We start from the raw sequence: 18,867 nt of genomic DNA, 5'->3' as shown, positions 1-18,867 counted from the left end.
GATGCAGAAGACTTGCGCGAGTTTCTCACATAACAATCGCAAGTGTGACCCATGCCTTAGAGTGATCAGAAATAATATTATTTCTGTCATACACATAGATGACAGCTCATTTTAAACAGACTGCTTAAATTAAGGGTACATTTTAAATAAAGGGACAGTCCCCCCTTCTTTCTTCAGGAGCACATGGCTCCTGTCTCCTGGTTGAAGAATTACAGTTCACAGCAGCGGTATAGTTGTGCCGCTTATCTGAACTCTGCTGCGTCAGTAGAGTGCAGCAGTACTAAAGTCTTGCCACTTTCAGAGCTGCGCTTCCAAGCTTTCTAGAAAACAGCATACAAGTGTGCTCCATGTGCCTAAGAAACCAGCCACAGCTGCAGAGGTGGCCAACAAGCTAGTCAACAAGCTGTAAACTGTAAAATTAAAACTGTTTTTGAGAATGCAGATGATTTTTAATAAGACGTAAATGGAAAAGTTGCTTGTTGTTACATTTTACCCATGTAAGAAGTTTTATTCATTTAAGACATTTAATGAAAGAAATTTCCCATATTGCGTTTTTGCAGCATTTTTTATGGAAATTAAAAGCTGCTTTTTACAGTACCATCAAAAGCTATAAGATTTCATAAATCTCATCCACACAATGGCTTTTATTCCTGGCTGAATTGGAAAGCTATTCTTTCAGTGTTTTTTGCAACAATATTTTTTTTTACCTTAGAAAGCAATGAGGAAGTGCAAAAATGCTGCAAATAAAAGCAACCATGTGTTTTTGGAGAATAAAACTAACCTTATTAAACATGTGCTGTTTAAGGCAAATGACACATGTAATCCGCAACGAAAAAAGCAGCAAAAAATGCTTTTTTTCTAAGCAGCTTCAAAAGACCTGCGGTTTATCTGCAGTTTTTCTGCGGTTTAGCCTGCGGTTTGACACCTCCCATGGAGCAGGTGCCAAGCCGCAGTGGAATCCGCACAAAGAATTGACATGCTGCGGTTTTTCATTGCTTTTAATGGTACTGTACACCGCAGCAGAAACTGCTGCGGATCCGCAGGACCACAACCGCTGCGGATCCGCAGCAGAATCCGCAGCATGTGCACACAGCCTTAATGTCAAGAGAGCAGGTTTTGCCTACAGAAAAAAGCACAGCATGTGAACATAGCCTTGCATTTCGCAAACTGATCGGTGCGCAGAACGTGATATTTATTATATAAATATTTGCTATGACTAGAAGTAAAACATGCCCTTGTATTCTGTAAGGAATTATTGTAGAATAGTTGCTGTTACTTTGGAGCGATATAGCATTCTTAATTTAATGTATTTCAATGTTTCAGCTCTCATGTGCCCTGAAAACAGCCATTTTGAAGAATGCATTACCTGTTCAGAAACTTGTGAAACGTTAGCCACTGGCCCAGTCTGTTCTGACAGCTGCACAGAAGGATGCCAGTGTGATGAAGGACTTGCTTTGCAGGGTACCCGGTGTGTCCCAAGAAGTGAATGTGGCTGTAACTTTGATGGCCACCAGGTTTCCACTAATGAGACGTTCTGGATTGACCTCGATTGTAAATCCTTTTGTTACTGTAATGGGTCAGACAACAGCGTGTACTGTGAGACTATGCCATGTAGGGACGAAGAGTACTGTATGGAAGATAATGGCCTCTTTTATTGCCAGCCACGTACAGATGCATCATGCATCGTCTCAGGATATGGACATTACCTTACTTTCGATGGCCTTCCATTTGATTTCCAAAGCAGCTGCTCACTAATTCTTTGCACTACAGTTACTAATTCTAAAGCGGACACTGTCCCAAGATTTACAGTTACCGCAAAGAACGAGGACAGAGATGCTTCTCTCGCCCTATGGGTGAAGGAAGTGGAGGTAGAAGTCTACAATTTCAATATTGTCATCTATCGTGCATACAAACACACCGTCCTGGTAAGTGGACTTCATGTTTTAAGAACTTTAAGAACACTATGATCAACTGAGAAAAGGTTTAAGAACTTTGTAATAGCAATGCATTACTTATCGTGTTCTGATCCGATTATAGATCAGCTTGCCTGGACTTTACCATCATCCATGGCATTAAAATGATGAAGCGTATTAATAATATTTACTAACTAGTGAGAAATAACAGTGGTCAAAGGGTGAGATATAGTCAATGGGTTGTCCACTACTAGGACAATCTCATCCTTCTCACTCTGATTGTTTGACCCCATGAAAATAAAAATACCTACTGGACAAAATGCAGCTCTCACTTCCTCTTGTTGACTTATTTGTCCAAAGGCGGGACAATGATGCCAGCGCTGATTCGGTGCAGGACTCATGTGTCCACATGTCATAACAACTGCATGAGAGCCCTGGGAACGTGAGTACCAACATCACTGGAATGTCGCCGGCACAGAAGGTGAGTATAAGTATTTTAACTAGGGCAAACATTCAGAGTAAGAATTTGTCGTCCTACTAGTGAATAACCCCTTTAAACAGCTAGTTTGTTGCCATTTTCGAATGTTCTGTTAGAAGCAGAAAAAATAGCCAAGTGTCAGGGCATATCCAAAATGGCAGATCATTGGGGGGGTTTGGTATACAGTGAGTAGTGCCTTCCAAAAGTGGTTCAAGGTAGGACAACTAGTCAACCAACACCAGGGCTATGGACAATCAAGGGTAGCCTAACTAATGAATGAATGCATAATTAATGCTGGCTAGAATATAAAATAGCAGAACATACAGTCCTTTACAGCTTGATGCATACAAGCCTGCATAGCCACAGATACTGTGCCAATGCTGAGCCCTGAACAGTGTCAAAAGCTCCTACAATGGACACATAATCAGTACTGAAAGATGGAGAAATAGTAGTAGGTGCCCTGGTCTGGGAAACCACAGGGATCCTAAGACTCTGATAACTTTTAAGGAAGACTGGGTGCGTGTGCATTGCTTCATTTAGAAAGATCACCAGGACAAGTTATAGAAGGTAAGTAGGTTGGCCCAGGCAGTGTGAATCTCTATTTAATGTTCTGCTTAGACAGTGGCAGTCATGTAGATGCTATAGTGACATATGCTGTTGCAGACCATGTGGACCCCTTCATGGCATCAGCATTACCTTAGGGAAAGTGGCTTCTCTTAGTTGGGTACTGCGCCATACAAAAGTGCAAAAATTATTCATGAATGATTTGAGAAATATGAAAAAAAAAAGTTCAAGGTGTTGATTTAACCTTGAAATTCTCCAGATTTTAATCTGCGCATCTGTGGAATACACTGGAAATGCAAGTCTAACCCATGCTGCAACAGCTTCAGCGGCACAAGGGGGACCAACACAATATTAGGCAAGTGGTTTTAGTATTCGGGTTGTGTGACGTATAATACAATCCAAATACTTATTCCAACACCAAAATAACTGGACAATGTCCGATGAAAAAGAGACATGTTTCAGAATGTAAATCGCCAAAAAAATTAAAAACTAAATCCATAGTTGGAAAGTCTCAAAAAAGATCTATCCACTGAATCTATTATACTACCATATTCATGAGAAGGAAATACCCCCATCATGGAAGATGATGACAATTTCCCCTTTGTAATTGTATATTTTCATCAAGACCCCTAAATTTTGTCAATGAATTTATCCGCCACAACATAGTCCACGTCTGTGATGACAAAGCCCCCTTTCCACTAGATTTAGAGCATGGCCCCTTCTAATTGTTATAGGCCTAGGTGTAAAAAGATCAATAGAAAAATTTGGGAACTGTACAATATATATTGTATAGATATAATAATTAGATTTGCTTTTATTGATTTTTAAACATGTCTTTAATGGGGATGTCCAGGATGAATATATTGGTGATCTATTCTTAGGATAGGTCACTAATATCAGATTGGTAGAGATTCGACACCAGCACCCCAAAGTGATCAGCTGTTCTCAGCTCCAGCAGTTGGATGTAAACTGTAAATGAATCCAGAAGAGAATAGCTACATTCACTGTGGAGTGGTGTTTGCCGAGAACATTTATCGCAACTCTGAAAAATCCCTTTTGCATTTTTGAATGATAAAATTGAACAAAGTTGACATTATTGGATTTATAACTTGGGTTTTGTGAGTTTTTAACCTTCCTTTCGAACATGGCATACTCTAATGTCAATAAACTATATATATGCCCTTACCTTGACAGGTAAATAATGAAAGGCTGTATTTGCCTCTGAAGTTAAGTCATGGAAAAGTTAATATTTTTGCCTTTGGTTTCCATATTGTTATTGAAACTGAGTTTGGCTTAAAAGTTGTATATGACTGGAAGACATTCCTCTCTGTGACAATTCCACGTTACATGCAAAACAGCACGTATGGCCTTTGTGGAAGGTACAATGGTAATATGGAAGATGACCTGCAGACTTCTAGTGGCTTCATCAGTATGAATGTCAATGAGTTTGGCCACAGTTGGGTTAAAAGGGATACCTTTTGCCAAGTTGGATGTGGTGATAGATGTCCTACCTGCACAAAGGTGGATGGATTTTGGAAAGCACAACAGCTTTGCAGCTTTATTCCCAACAGAAATGGGGTATTTGCCAAGTGCCACAGCAAAGTAAATCCAAGATTTTTCTTCAAAAATTGCTTATTTGACTCCTGCATTGATGGAGGTGCTGTGGGAACTGCTTGTAGCTGGCTACAGAACTACGCAAGTACATGCCAAACACAAGGAATTGCTGTTACTGGTTGGAGGAACCATACATCTTGCTGTAAGTGTTACTACCCCTGGGATCTCCAGTATTACTTCAGATAGACATTGTGTACAGCAGACAGAGCAGACTCAGAACCCCTGGTATCTCCAGTATTAGATAAGATAGACAGGCTGGAAAGCAGTTTGAGCAGCCTCTTCTTACCACAGCACCCCTGGTATCTCCAGTATAAGATCAGATAGACAAGCTGGACAGCAGTGTGAGCAGCCTTTTCTTACATCAATATCCCTGATATCTCCAATATTAGATCAGATTGACAGGGTGGACAGCAGTGTGATCAGTCTCCTCTTAGCTTAGCACGCTTGGTATCTACAGTATTAGATCAGATAAACAGGGTGGGCAATAGTTTCCTGGGAATAGTTTACCTCCACTTTCCTGGTATCTGCAGTATTAGATCAGATAGACAGGGTAGACATTAGTGTGAGTAGCCTCTTCTTACATCAGCATGCCTGGTATCTCCAGTATTAGATAAGATAGACATGGTGGACAGCAGTGGGAGCAGCCTCTTGTTACCTCAGCATGCCGGGTATCTCCAGTATTAGATCAGATAGACAGGGTGAACAGCAGTGTAAGCAGCCTCTTCTTACCTCTACATGCTTGGTATCTCCAATATTAGCTCATATAGAAAGGGTGGACAGAAGTGTTAGCAGCCTCTTCTTACCTCAGTACCCCTCGTATCTCTGGTATTAGAGCTATATATGATATTGTCAGAATCAGCCCCCCTTCAGCAAAACGGGATTCAGATGTATGCGCCGACAGAGCTATAGACTATAATGGTGCTGACAGAACGAATGTGCGCTGTGCAGTGCATCATTTTCGGGTGTATATGCCTACTGGAAGCGGACACCCAGACGCAGTCTGCTAGTCTATCACAGTTTCAGTTAAGAAGGTTTTGTCCAAGTAGTAAACAACTCCTTTAAAATTCTAAGTCAGGTTTCTCTCAGTGTAACCGAGTATTGTCCATTTTACTGTACTAGAGTGATTACCTCCTTACGCAAAACAAGTATGATTGGCTAATTAAAGATATTTAGGAATCTATCTACAATGATATTGTAGTTTTTTTTTTCTATTTCTGTACAATCCGTTTAAGAATGATATATATGGCAGTGCAAACAGAATAAGTTAGCAAGTGAACCTCAGAGGGTGCTCATGAATTGTGCCTGAGATTAATAAAATGGTTAGTATCCAACCTACAGCATACAAGCTGTTGTAAAACTACAACTCTTAGGTCACGTTCACACATTCAGTATTTGGTCAGTATTTTACATCAGTATTTGTAAGCCAAAACCAGGAGTAGGTGATAAATACAGAAGTGGTGACGTGTTTCTTTTATACTTTTTCTCTGATAGTTACACTCCTGGTTTGGGTTTACGAATCCTGATGTAAAATACAGAGCAAATACTGAACGTGTGACCATGGCCTTAGAATGGGATTGACATCAGATGGGCATCAATCACCCCTGCGGAGCCATAAGATTAAGACCACTGCTTTATAGCATACAAATTTCTCTATGGTAGACGTAACTGGGCAGAGTCAGTCAGATTGTCTTTTTCTACATATGCATCTACTAACTTGTCTATCTTACCTGCAGTTGTGACGTGTCCTGCGTACAGTCACTATGAGAGTTGTGTTAGTGTGTGCCAACCACGCTGTGCCGCTATTCGCCTTAAAAGTGACTGCAATCATTACTGTGTGGAGGGTTGTCAGTGTGATCCTGGGTATGTGCTAAATGGAAAAAGCTGTATTCTCCCTCATAACTGTGGCTGTTATGCTGATGGAAAATACTATGAGGTAAGAGTCTATCTCTCTTTATTACATTTATAAAATGAAAACTGAAACTTTATTAAAGGGAATCTTTCAGTAGTATTCACCCTCCAATATGGGCTGGTAGGTCATAGGAAGCTGAATAAAATGATACCTTGATATCTGCAATCTGATGTCTTATTCCAGAGAAATCCATGTCTTTCTTAATATGTAAATGAGCTGTTAAGATCTATGGGCCGGACATAGATCTTCCTGAGAATCTGCCTCCAGAGCTTATTTTATTTGAAGGGGGAGTTACCATTGTGATGTGTAATGGCCGCTGTCTGCTCTCCTGATCTCACAGCAGAGCTGTGTGTGATTATACCTGACACAGGACAGCATTCACGTGGATGTCTGGCCTTAAACTAGAAGTCTGTAGTCACTGTATGTGACTGCAGGCTTGCGAATCCATAATCCACGCTCTGATGATTCTCCAGAGTGGCTGGCGTGCGACTTAAAATATGTGATTTGCATATATACATTTACATGCTGACTAGATGGCTGCGGCCTCGCTCAAAGCAAGTATAATGAGGAAAGATGGATACAGTCTAGTCAGCATGTGGTCTGAAGTATGCAAATCACATACTTGCAGTCACATAACTGCCAGTTTCTGACATTGGAGAATCCTCACAGCGCAGAGTCAGCACACTGTGAGGATTCACAAGACTGCAATCACATACAGTGACTACAGACTTGTAGCTTAATGCTGGACAATCAATTTAAATACATCTGCAGGTGTCCTTTTCATTGTGTCAGCTTCCATCTCACAGGCAGACAGTGTTGCACATGTCTTTTCCATGCGTCAGCTTCCATCTCACAGGCAGACAATGTTGCATTACAGCAGAGCTGTGAGAGCTACAGCAAATGTGTTTGTAAGGCAACATAGTTCAGTTCTACTATCCTGTGTTAGTGACATGTCTCACACTAGTAACTCTCCTTGTCATTTACAATAATCCCTGGAGGCAGATTCTCTGGGAGATCTATGTCCGGCCCTTAGACCTTAACAGCTTATTTACATATTCCAGAGAAATCTATGTTTTTCTTATAAAATATCAGATCGCAGATATCAGGTTATCATTGTATTCAGCTTCCTATGAACTGCATGCACATATATTCGGTCAAGGAGAGTTGATCCTACTGACAGATTCGGAAATCAATTTCGCCAGTAGTTTTTAGTTTGCAGCCTTTAAAATATTTGCCGGTGCTTACAGTAATATTTATACACATTTTACAAGTACTCACTTGCCAACTATCCTGTATTTATCATTAATTTTGAGATATATTCTTGGCATTATGGGTTTGGCAGGGACATTTCTGACAGTGTTGGTGTGTTCCTGGGCTGGAGATAGGTCATAAAGACCCTACTGCCCCAACAGAAATGTTGATAAGCATGAAAGTAAGTGACAACCACCCCCCTTCTCATGTACTTCACCATGGAATTAATGGTGCTATATAAATAAATAATAATAATAATAATAATAATAATAAAACAAGGGTTGTTTATGAAGAATGCATGAAATGCATGGTCATTTTTACAAGCATTTTAAAATGCTAAAATATGTGTTTATAGGAGGCCTAAAATCTTACTTTAGCCAAATGGACAACATTTTACCCAATAGATATCCATAAATGTAAATTAAATTCTGCAGCAGCCTCAATGCAGCTAAGGTGAGGCTACATTGCAGTGGAAAGCTGCTCTAATACTGCAGACTGGCTCAGTTTTCAGATTAATAGCTGTACATATTGTGGGTAAAGCTGCTTTTTCCTTGCAAAACCTTGAAGCCATTGTTTTGAAAATGATAGCAATTTGCAATAAAATTTTGCCGTGGCTGACTACACATGGAATCATTTTACTAATGAACATTATTTTTGATCAGTGTAAATTTAGACATCATATGGACACATTTTCGGAGATAATTTGTTTTGTTCTTATTTTTTAGCCTAAGCAATTATTCTGGAATAGTGACTGTACGAGGCGCTGCCGCTGCTTTGGGAGGAATCTCATCCAGTGCGATCCAAGACACTGCAAGTCAGATGAAGAATGTGCCCTAAGGAATGGAGTTCGAGGCTGTTTTAGCAAGAAAAGCTCTTACTGCATTGCTGCAGGAGGCGGCGTCTTCAGGACCTTTGATGGGGCTTTTCTCCGTTTTCCGGCAAACTGCGCATTTGTACTGTCTACTATTTGCCAAAAGCTCCCTGACATCTCCTTCCAGTTGATTATTAATTTTGACAAATGGTCTTCACCGAACTTGACTGTCATATCTCCAGTTTATTTTTACATTAACGAAGAGCAAATCCTCATTAATGATCGCAATACTGTGAAGGTAAAATGTTTTGATATTACTTCTTGAATTCTACCTTATTTAACCAGGCTGCATAATAGGTATTATATATATTATTAATGCTAATATATGTGCTTCCAATTGATGAGATTCAACTGCTGTCACACCATCAAAAGGATGAACTTCTTCAGCAGCAATGCAAGGAAGGTCAACATAGCCATAATGACATGATAGAGCTGTGCTGATGGTCAAATCTACAGCTGTTGTACTAGAGTGCCACAATACAAAAAAGAAAGCTGTCTATTTGGAGGTCTGCCTCCAAATTATAATCATGTAGCATATCCTAACTTTTATTAAATGTCCCCATAATGTAATTCACATGGCAGCCCATCCTAGACACGTGTCAGTATGGGTTGAAGTCTGAAAAAACACAACTCCAGAGACCTGTGTCTCAAATGACAGAAGCTGTATTGCAAGTACATACAGGGTCCACCAGAGCTGCAACGGAATAGTTTAGATCAAAGCATATCCAAGCGTGTGTTAATGGACTAGTCACAGTCCAGACCTAAATCCCATTGAGAATTTGTGACAAGACTTGTAAATATCTGTTCACAGACTCCATCTTCCAATCTCACTGAGCTAGAGCTAGTTTGCAAAGAAAAATTAGCAAACATTTCATCCTCTAGATGTGCAAAGTTGGTGGAGACAGAACCCAAAAGACTTGCAGCAGTAATTGCATCTAAAGGAGGTCCTACAAAGTATTGAGTCAGAGGGGCTGAATACAAATGCACGTCACAATTTTCAGATATATATTTTTAAAATAATTAGAAAAAACTATTTCATTTCCTGTATACTTCATGATGTACAATAATAAATTTTATTGTGGTACCGTGTTAGCCAGAAAAATCGATGTGAATAATTTTCAGCCCAATGATGACAAAAGTATTCTCAGAGTGATAGCTTTATTAGCTAACCAGAAAATAATATGTTTGCAAGCTTTCAGAGCACAGAGGCTCCTTCTTGAGGCAAGAAAACAAAATCATATACTGTATACTTCACAAATAAGTAGCTTTTTGTTGGTCTATCACATAGAATCCCAACAAAATACATACGGTATACGTTTGTGAGTGTGATGTGAAAAAATGTGGAAAACTTCATGGGGTATGAATACTTTTTCAAGTTACTGTACGTGTCCTTATATGATGGGTTTAAATGGCTTTCAAATCCTATCCCCATGTGATAAACTTTGACTAAGGGCATTTAACACAACCAACAGAGATGTGTCAGCTTTTTTTACACCATGTAGGATATTGTTTCTTTAATGGATACTAATTAAATATGGATACATTTTTAATTTAGTAGATGTGCCATTAATTCTTTTTTTTTTTTCAATGACTGTCCGTGTATAGTAATACATGGATGACAAGGAGGGGTTGAATCTAATATTGTTGACCTATGTTCAGGATAATGAATTATTTGCACCTACTCTCTTGAATTGGAGCTGACCTCCAGGACCTTCTAATAACGGATGATCAGTTGGGTTGTCGGGATTTAGACTATCCTCAACAGGATAGGTCATCAATACTTGCTGCCCAGACATTAAGTAGAAGTTGCTCTTCGAAAGTGATACTCTGTACTGGCTCATAGAAAGCGTTATTGTCGCCCAAGAACAAATGTGAGAAGGCCACATTCATGACTAGACTATAATTCAATTACCAGAAACAAAAAGAACTGACATAAAAGCCGAATTACAAAATGCTAATGGAATACTGAATCATTTTCTACAAAATATTAATGAGATTTTACTGGTGATAAAAGGATTATTAACAGTATTAACCAAGATAATTGAGATTTCGAACAATTGAACTATATGGTCATTATTTCAGCAGCCCTACTGGATTCTGACCTAACTGGTACTGTGATGGAGGAGAAAAGCTTGGGGTCCTGGAGGGAAGGCTTTTCTATCCTATTAAATGACACAGATTCTAATCACAAAGGATAAGTGTCAGAATATTGAATAGGCAGTAAGAAAAGTAAAAATCCTGTGGCTCCTTTGAAATCCAAATGCTAAACACATAGAAGATCCAACCCAAGGCCTGTATACTGGAATCCACAGACAATACGCTGCCAATTTCAAAGAATGGAAGGGATAAACACTATACTATCCCATTGTCTACATTTGGTGGACTCTCCACAAAGGTCTCTCAAGGCTATAATTCTTTTCTCCTGTTCTCACAGGCACTCACTAAGGCACTTTCATTCTTAAGGAGAACCTGTCACTTGCATGAAAAAAATTGACTTAAATGCCTTCTAAAAATCCCCAAGCTCACCTGATTCTGACTTTATTTTCTGATTTGCACAGAGTTACTCAATTACAGAAATAATCACATTTTCTGTTTTGTTGAGCGCAATTTGGGAAATCTCTACATTGCAGTCCAGCTGGGTGTTTCTTCATTGTTTTCTCTTGGGGCGTGCGCTTTCACTTCTCCCTCTTAAATACTGCCAATAACAGTTTGGCAGCATCTGAGATTGATAGACAGTTAGCTAAGCTGCTGAACTGTGATTGGTAGGGTCTGGGTGGGACGAAGGGGTGAAAGTGTAAAGAAATGCCCAGTTAGTCTGCAAGTGGAGATTTCACATGGTGCGCTGCAGAAGAAACAAATGTGAATATCTCTGCAATGGATTGACATAACAGAAAATGGAAAAGAGGAGCGGAATCAGGGGAGTTTGGGGATTTTTACAGGGTGTTTAATGCTCTTTTTTAGAGCAAGTGATAGGTCTTCTTAAATACATTTTAGTTATCTCTCTAGTTGTCCTTTCACATCATAAATATAGAATGTGCAAAACTCAGTTAGACAAATGACCCTTAGCAGGCATTATTAAGACATAACAAATCTCAATGAAACTGGCCATGATTGGAGTACACTAATCTGATTCCCAGATTGTATTGGGTGTGGTATGAGCAGAAGCCTTCTGCTCTAATGCAGAAACTATGAGGCTATCTGTAATGTTTATTCAGTGTTTATTGACTTTCACTCCCTATCTCTGTGGTTAAGCTGTAAGGTATGACAGCCTTTCACCATCCAGATTCATTACAAAATTGCTGCTTCGTTCCCTGCCTCTACTTTTATATAGGCTATGATAGTTTCTCCTGATTGGTTTTACTAAACTATGTGATATGATAGCTGAAAGGCATTATAGAGATGCCTGCATGGCTCCACCAGAAATCTTACAAGCCTTATCCTTCTCATACTGTACAGTTATCTTTTTTCTGTTAAATTTCAACAGGTATTTTTTGCAATTGGTGCAAATCAAATCACAAATTGAATTCACTGGCTTTAGAGATTTTACAAAAATGTGACACTAATTAGAATTGCTTGTCCATATTGGCAAGTATAGTAAGCTGAGACATATAGCTACAGGGGTTGCAGAGATGTCAGTATCACTGAGGCTCTGGTGTGTTCCAAAAAAAAAGACATCAGTAAAAAAAAAATCAAAGCTGAAAGATGGAATGCACTTAAAATTTTTTGACTTTCTGCGCACCTTTTTAAACAGTTGTTTGTCAAAGCAAAAAGGATATGATAAAGTTTTCACATTTTTACATTTATCACATGTTCACATTGGGGATTGGTCTCACTTCATGTGGCTGCGCGCTCACACGATAGCATTATGAAATGTGTAACTTTAAAAATTCATTGAATCTTTTTGGTATTACTATAGGTAAATGGAACACAAGTGACAGTCCCCTTTGTTACTGGACTGTCAACGAAGATATACAGCATGGAGGGATTCTTGGTAATTGACACAAGCCCTGACATTCAGATTCACTACAATGGATTCAATATCATTAAAATTACCATCAGTGAGAGACTCCAGAACAAAGTCTGTGGCCTCTGTGGCAACTTTAATGGAGATTTAACTGATGATTATGTCACTTTAAGAGGAAAGCCAGTAGTAAGCAGCGTAGTGCTGGCACAGAGCTGGAAAACAAATGGCATGCAAAAAAGGTATATTTTTTCTTGTACTGTGCATGTACTTTGTACTGTGATGGAGTTATGGGTGGTGTATATAACAGAAATGGAGATCGCTTAGTTAGTACTTCAAATTGCCCTTCTCCTGGCATTACAGAATGCTCTATTTCCAATAGTATTGTAAAAATGGACAAGGATTAAATCCATCACTAGTAAACTCTGAATCTGGAGGCAGCAGAATTATTACCATTTACTTTACTAGCTCTGTAAAGAGAATTAAGGGATTTGATAAACCAAGATAGTACTGCATCTACATCTCAGGTCACAGGGGCATAAGGCTTGCCTTCCCTATCTGGTTCATTACTAAAGGGGATACCAATGTTTGTAAGCACCTGGACTTAACATGGCCAAAACACACCAGATTCCCACACCAGCACATTGCTTCCCGTGTTTATTAGGTGTTAGATAAGCAACTGTCTGGTTTAGTCTCTTTATGTCAAATTTTGGTATCCTGATTTCACTTTCACAACACTGTAATAACCTAATTTACATATATGCATTCATAACACATGAATATATATATATATATATATATATATATACTATATATATATAATGCTCATGGATGCTTATATAGAATTTTTTTTAGATCTGCCTTTGGGCATATGTCCATGCTGTGGCTATCAGTTGCTGATTAAAGGGGATCTGTCATCAGGCCTGAGACACTGATTTCTGCAAAGTGTCAATAATTAGGCTGTGTGATGTTTTTTTTCAATACAATGAGTGTTTTATCAGCAGGAGATTATCACTGCGAAACTAACTGCCCACATGCCTCCTAGTTCAACTTCACCCCCAGCACTGATTAGAATCTTGCTGTCAATATATATTGTACACAAAAATCAGTGGAGTGGGTGGAGTTCGCTTTCTCAGCTCCACTACATGCTACATCTAAAAACTTTTGATTGTATCACAACTGCTGCACCCAGTAAACTATAATACTGCTGCACCCCATAATAATTATAGACCCCAGACCAAACCAACTAAATGAATACTTCCTGGACTACAACAGTCTCCGGATCCCCCTAAATACAGAATATGGAACAAGACTCCCCGACCAGATCCCTGAAATAAAAACGGACCCAAGATGAGCCTCTCTATATACATACAGACCCTCATATCTGTAAACAAATACAAACCTTTGACCAGAAACCCTAATCTAATCTAGACCTCAGACCAGAACCCCTAAATTCAGACCCCAAAAAAATACAGATATTGAACCAGACTATCTGAACAACCCAGACCCTTACATACAGATACCGTATATATATATATATATATATATATATATATACTCGTGTATAAGCCGACCCGAGTATAAGCCGACCCCACTAACTTTGCCACAAAAAACTGGGAAAACTTATTGACTCGCGTATAAGCCTAGGTTGGGAAATGCAGCTACTGGTAAATTTCAAAAATAAAAATAGATACCAATAAAAGTAAAATTAATTGAGACATCAGTAGGTTAAATGTTTTTGAATATCCAGATTGAATCAGGAGCCCCATATAATGCTCCATACAGTTCATGATGTGCTCCATACAAAATATGCCCCATATAATGCTGCACAAAGGTTAATAATGACCCCATAAGATGCTCCATAGAATATGCCCCATATGCTGCTCCATAAAGGTTATGGTCCCATAAGACATTCCATAGATTATGCCCCATATGCTTCCCCATAAGATGCTCCATAGAATAGGCCCCATATGATGCTCCATAGATTATGCCCCATATTCTGACCCATAAGATGCTCCATACAATAGGCCCCATATGCTTCCCCATAAGATGCTCCATAGAATAGGCCCCATATGCTGCCCCATAAGATGCTCCATAGAATAGGCCCCATATGCTGCTCCATAAGTTGCTCCATAGAATAGGCCCCATATGCTGCTGCAAATAAAAAAAATTGACATACTCACCTCTCGTTGCTGGGGGCTAGGTGCCAGTGTGCTGAGCAGGCAGGGACACCGGTGCGCTATGGGGGACAGATGCCGGTGTCACCGCTGGCTCAGGGCCCTGGCACCTGAGATATTCACCTGTCCCCATTACAACACTGCTCGCCACTGTCTACTGGGTCCTCAGTGACGTTCAGGCAGCAGAGGTCGCGCACTAACCACGTCATTGTGCCCTCTGTTTCCTGAACGTCACTGACAGAGGACCCGACAGACAGTGGCGAGCAGTGTTGGAACGGGGATAGGTGAATATCGCATATACTTACCCCCCTGGCGCAACTCTGCAGCCCCATTCTCCCATGATGTCTGGTGCCTGCCTTCAGTGGTCACGTGGTACTGCTCATTAAAGTCATGAATATGCGAATATTCATGACTTTAATGAGCGGTACCACGTGACCGCTGAAGGCAGGCACCTGAGACCGTGGGAGTAGCAGGGGGGCTGCAGAGATGCGCCGGGGGGGTCCGTATGTTCTGACACCCCCGCTCCCCCTCCGCCGCTGACCCCCTGGCATATATGACTCACGTATAAGCCGAGAGGGGGACTTTCACCCCCCAAAAATGGACTGAAAATCTCGGCTTATACACGAGTATATACGGTACTCATTCTCTGGTTATTGTAGCCTTATCCTCTGGCTGAAAGGGGTATTCTCATCTCCGAGATCCTATCCCAATATGTAGTAGATGTAATAATAATAATAATAATAATAATAATAATATTAGCAAATATCTCCAGTCAGAAATGTATAGTTATTCTGATTTGCTATGTCATTTCCTCATGTGCAGGCATTGCAGGACCTTAGATATCCATGGTTAGGACCACTAGCAACTAGCTAACTGTCACTATATCAGTGGTCGTGACCATGGATACCTAAGGTCCTACAATGCCTGTACATGAGGAAAGAGATATAGTGAATCAGGAAAACTATACTACATTTCTGATTGATGATATTTGCTAATATTATTATTACAATTACTACATATTGGGATAGGATCTTGGAGATGGGTATACCCCTTTAACCCCTTCACCCCCAAGGGTGGTTTGCACGTTCATGACCGGGCCAATTTTTACAATTCTGACCACTGTACCTTTATGAGGTCATAACTCTGGAACACTTCTATGGATCCCGGCGATTCTGACATTGTTTTCTCGTGACATATTGTACTTCATGTTAGTGGTAAAATTTCATTCAGATAACTTGCGTTTATTTGTGAAAAAAATGGAAATTTGGCAAAAATTTTGAAAATTTCGCAATTTTCCAACTTTGAATTTTTATGCCCTTAAATCACAGAGATACGGCACACAAAAAACTTGATAACTAACATTTCCCACATGTTTACTTTACATCAGCACAATTTTGGAACCAAAATTTTTTTTTGTTAGGACGTTATAAGGGTTAAAAGTTGACCAGCGATTTCTCATTTTTACAACACCATTTTATTTTTAGGACCACATCACATTTGAAGCCACTTTGAGGGGTCTATATGATAGAAAATACTCAAAAGTGACACCATTCTAAAAACTGCACCCCTTAAGGTGCTCAAAACCACATTCAAGAAGTTTATTAACCCTTTAGGTGCGTCACAGGAATTTTTTTGAATATTTAAAAAAAAAATGAACATCTAACTTTTTTTCACAAAAAAAATACTTCAGGTTCAATTTTTTTTATATTACCAAGGGTAACAGGAGAAATTGGACTGCAAAAGTTATTGTGCAATTTGTCCTGAGTACGCTGATACCTGATTTGTGGGGGGGAACGACTGTTTCGGCGCATGGCAGAGCTCAGAATGGAAGGAGCGCCGTTTGACTTTTTCAATGCAAAATTGGCTGGAATTCAGATCGGACGCCATGTCACGTTTGGAGAGTCCCTGATGTACCTAAACAGTGGAAACCCCCTATAATTGACCCCATTTTGGAAACTAGACCCCCCAAGGAACTTATCTAGATATGTGGTGAGAACTTTGAACCCACAAGGGCTTTACAGAAGTTTATAACGTACAGCGGTACAATTAAAAAATCATATTTTTTCCACAAAAATGATCTTTTCACCCCAATTTTTATTTTCCCAAGGGTAACAGGACCCTAAAAGTTATTGTGCAATTTGTCCTGAGTATGCTGATACCCCACATGTGGGGGTAAACCACTATTTGGGCGCATGGCAGAGCTCGGAAGGGAAGCAGCGCCATTTGACGTTTTTGGCTGGAATTGAGATCGGACACCATGTCGCGATTGGAAAACCCCTGATGTACCAAAACAGTGGAAACCCCCCACAAATGACACCATTTTGGAAACTAGACCCCCTAAGGAACTTATCTAGATGTGTGGTGAGAACTTTGAACCCCCAAGGGCTTCACAGAAGTTTATAACATAAAGCCGTACAATTAAAAAATCATATTTTTTCCACAAAAATGATCTTTTCACCCTCAATTCTTATTTTTCCAAGGGTAACAGCGCCCTAAAAGTTATTGTGCAATTTGTCCTGTGTACGCTGATACCCCACATGTGGGGGTAAACCACTATTTGGGCGCATGGCAGAGCTCGGAAGGGAAGCAGCGCCATTTGAGGTTTTTGGCTGGAATTGAGATCGGACACCATGTCGCGATTGGAAAACCCCTGATGTACCTAAACAGTGGAAACCCCCCATAAATGACACCATTTTGTAAACTAGACCCCCCAAGGAACTTATCTAGATGTGTGGTGAGCACTTTGAACCCCCCAGTGCTTCACAGAAGTTTATAACGCCCGGGCGTGAAAATAAAAAATTTGTATTTTTTCCACAAACATGATCTTTTAGTCACCATTTTTTTTATTTTCCCAAGGGTAACAGGAGAAATTGGACTCCAAAAGTTGTTGTCCAATTTGTCCTGAGTATGCTGATACCCCATATGTGGGAGAAAACTACTGTATGGGCACACGTCGGGGATTGGAAGGGAAGTAGTGACGTTTTGGAATGCAGACATTGATGGAATGGTCTGCGGGTGTCATGTTGCCTTTGGAGAGCCCCTAATGTACCTAAACAGTGGAAACCCCCCACAAATGACCCCATTTTGAAAACTAGACCCCCTAAGGAACTTATCTAGATGTGAGGTGAGCACTTTGAACCCCCAAGGGCTTCACAGAAGTTTATAATGCCAGGGCATGAAATAAAAGAATCGTATTTTTTCCACAAACATGATAAATTATTCCCCAATTTTTTTATTTTCCCAAGGGTAACAGGAGAAATTGAACCCCAAAAGTTGTTGTCCAATTTGTCCTGAGTAAGCTGACACCCCATATGTGGGAGAAAACTACTGTATGGACACACGTCAGGGCTCGGAAGGGAAGTAGTGATGTTTTGGAATGCAGACTTTGATGGAATGGTCTGCGGGTGTCATGTTGCCTTTGGAGAGCCCCTAATGTACCTAAACAGTGGAAACACCCACAAATGACCCCATTTTGGAAATGAGAACCCCTAAGGAACTTATCTAGATGTGTGGTGAGCACTTTGAACCCCCAAGGGCTTCACAGAAGTTTATAATGCCCGGGCATGAAAATAAAAAAATCGTGTTTTTTCCACAAACATGATCAATTAGTCCCCAATTTTTCATTTTCCCAAGGGTAACAGGAGAAATTGGACCGCAAAAGTTGTTGTCCAATTTGACATGAGTACGCTGACACCCCATATGTGGGAGAAAACTACTGTATGGACACACGTCGGGGCTCGGAAGGGAAGCAGTGCCATTTTGGAATGTAGACTTTGATGGAATGGTCTGCGGGTGTCATGTGCGTTTGGAGAGCCCCTGATGTACCTAAACTATTGAAACTCCCCACAAGTGCCCCATTTTGGACACTAGACCCCCCCACGGAACTAATCTAGATGTGTGGTGAGTACTTTGAACCCCCAAGTGCTTCACAGAAGTTTATAACGCTCGGACGTGAAAATAAAAAAATCATTTTTTTCCACAAAAATGATATTTTTGCCCCCAATTTTTTATTTTCCTAAGGGTAACAGGAGAAATTGGACCCCAAAAATTGTTTTGCAATTTGTCCTGAGTAGGCTAATACCCTACATGTGGGGGTAAAACACTGTTTGGGCGCATGGCAGAGCTTGGA

At 40.1% G+C, this 18,867-nt stretch overlaps 1 protein-coding gene across 1 annotated transcript in view; it reads left to right on the top strand.

Moving 5' to 3' along the window:
- The window catches only part of TECTA (tectorin alpha), a 244,087-nt gene that overhangs the window by 157,427 nt on the left and 67,793 nt on the right, over positions 1–18,867 (top strand). The window contains exons 10-14 of the mRNA XM_073560719.1: positions 1,324–1,925; positions 4,150–4,711; positions 6,303–6,502; positions 8,455–8,838; positions 12,517–12,817. Coding sequence (XP_073416820.1) covers positions 1,324–1,925; positions 4,150–4,711; positions 6,303–6,502; positions 8,455–8,838; positions 12,517–12,817 — 2,049 coding nt within the window. The remainder of the gene's footprint in view (positions 1–1,323; positions 1,926–4,149; positions 4,712–6,302; positions 6,503–8,454; positions 8,839–12,516; positions 12,818–18,867) is intronic.

This window comes from Dendrobates tinctorius, unplaced genomic scaffold, assembly GCF_039654945.1.
Source record: "Dendrobates tinctorius isolate UK_male_01 unplaced genomic scaffold, ASM3965494v1 ptg000303l, whole genome shotgun sequence".
Classification (NCBI taxonomy): Eukaryota; Metazoa; Chordata; class Amphibia; order Anura; family Dendrobatidae; genus Dendrobates; species Dendrobates tinctorius.
Note: the sequence above shows the minus strand (reverse complement) of the source record. Positions and strands in the feature narration are given on the sequence as shown.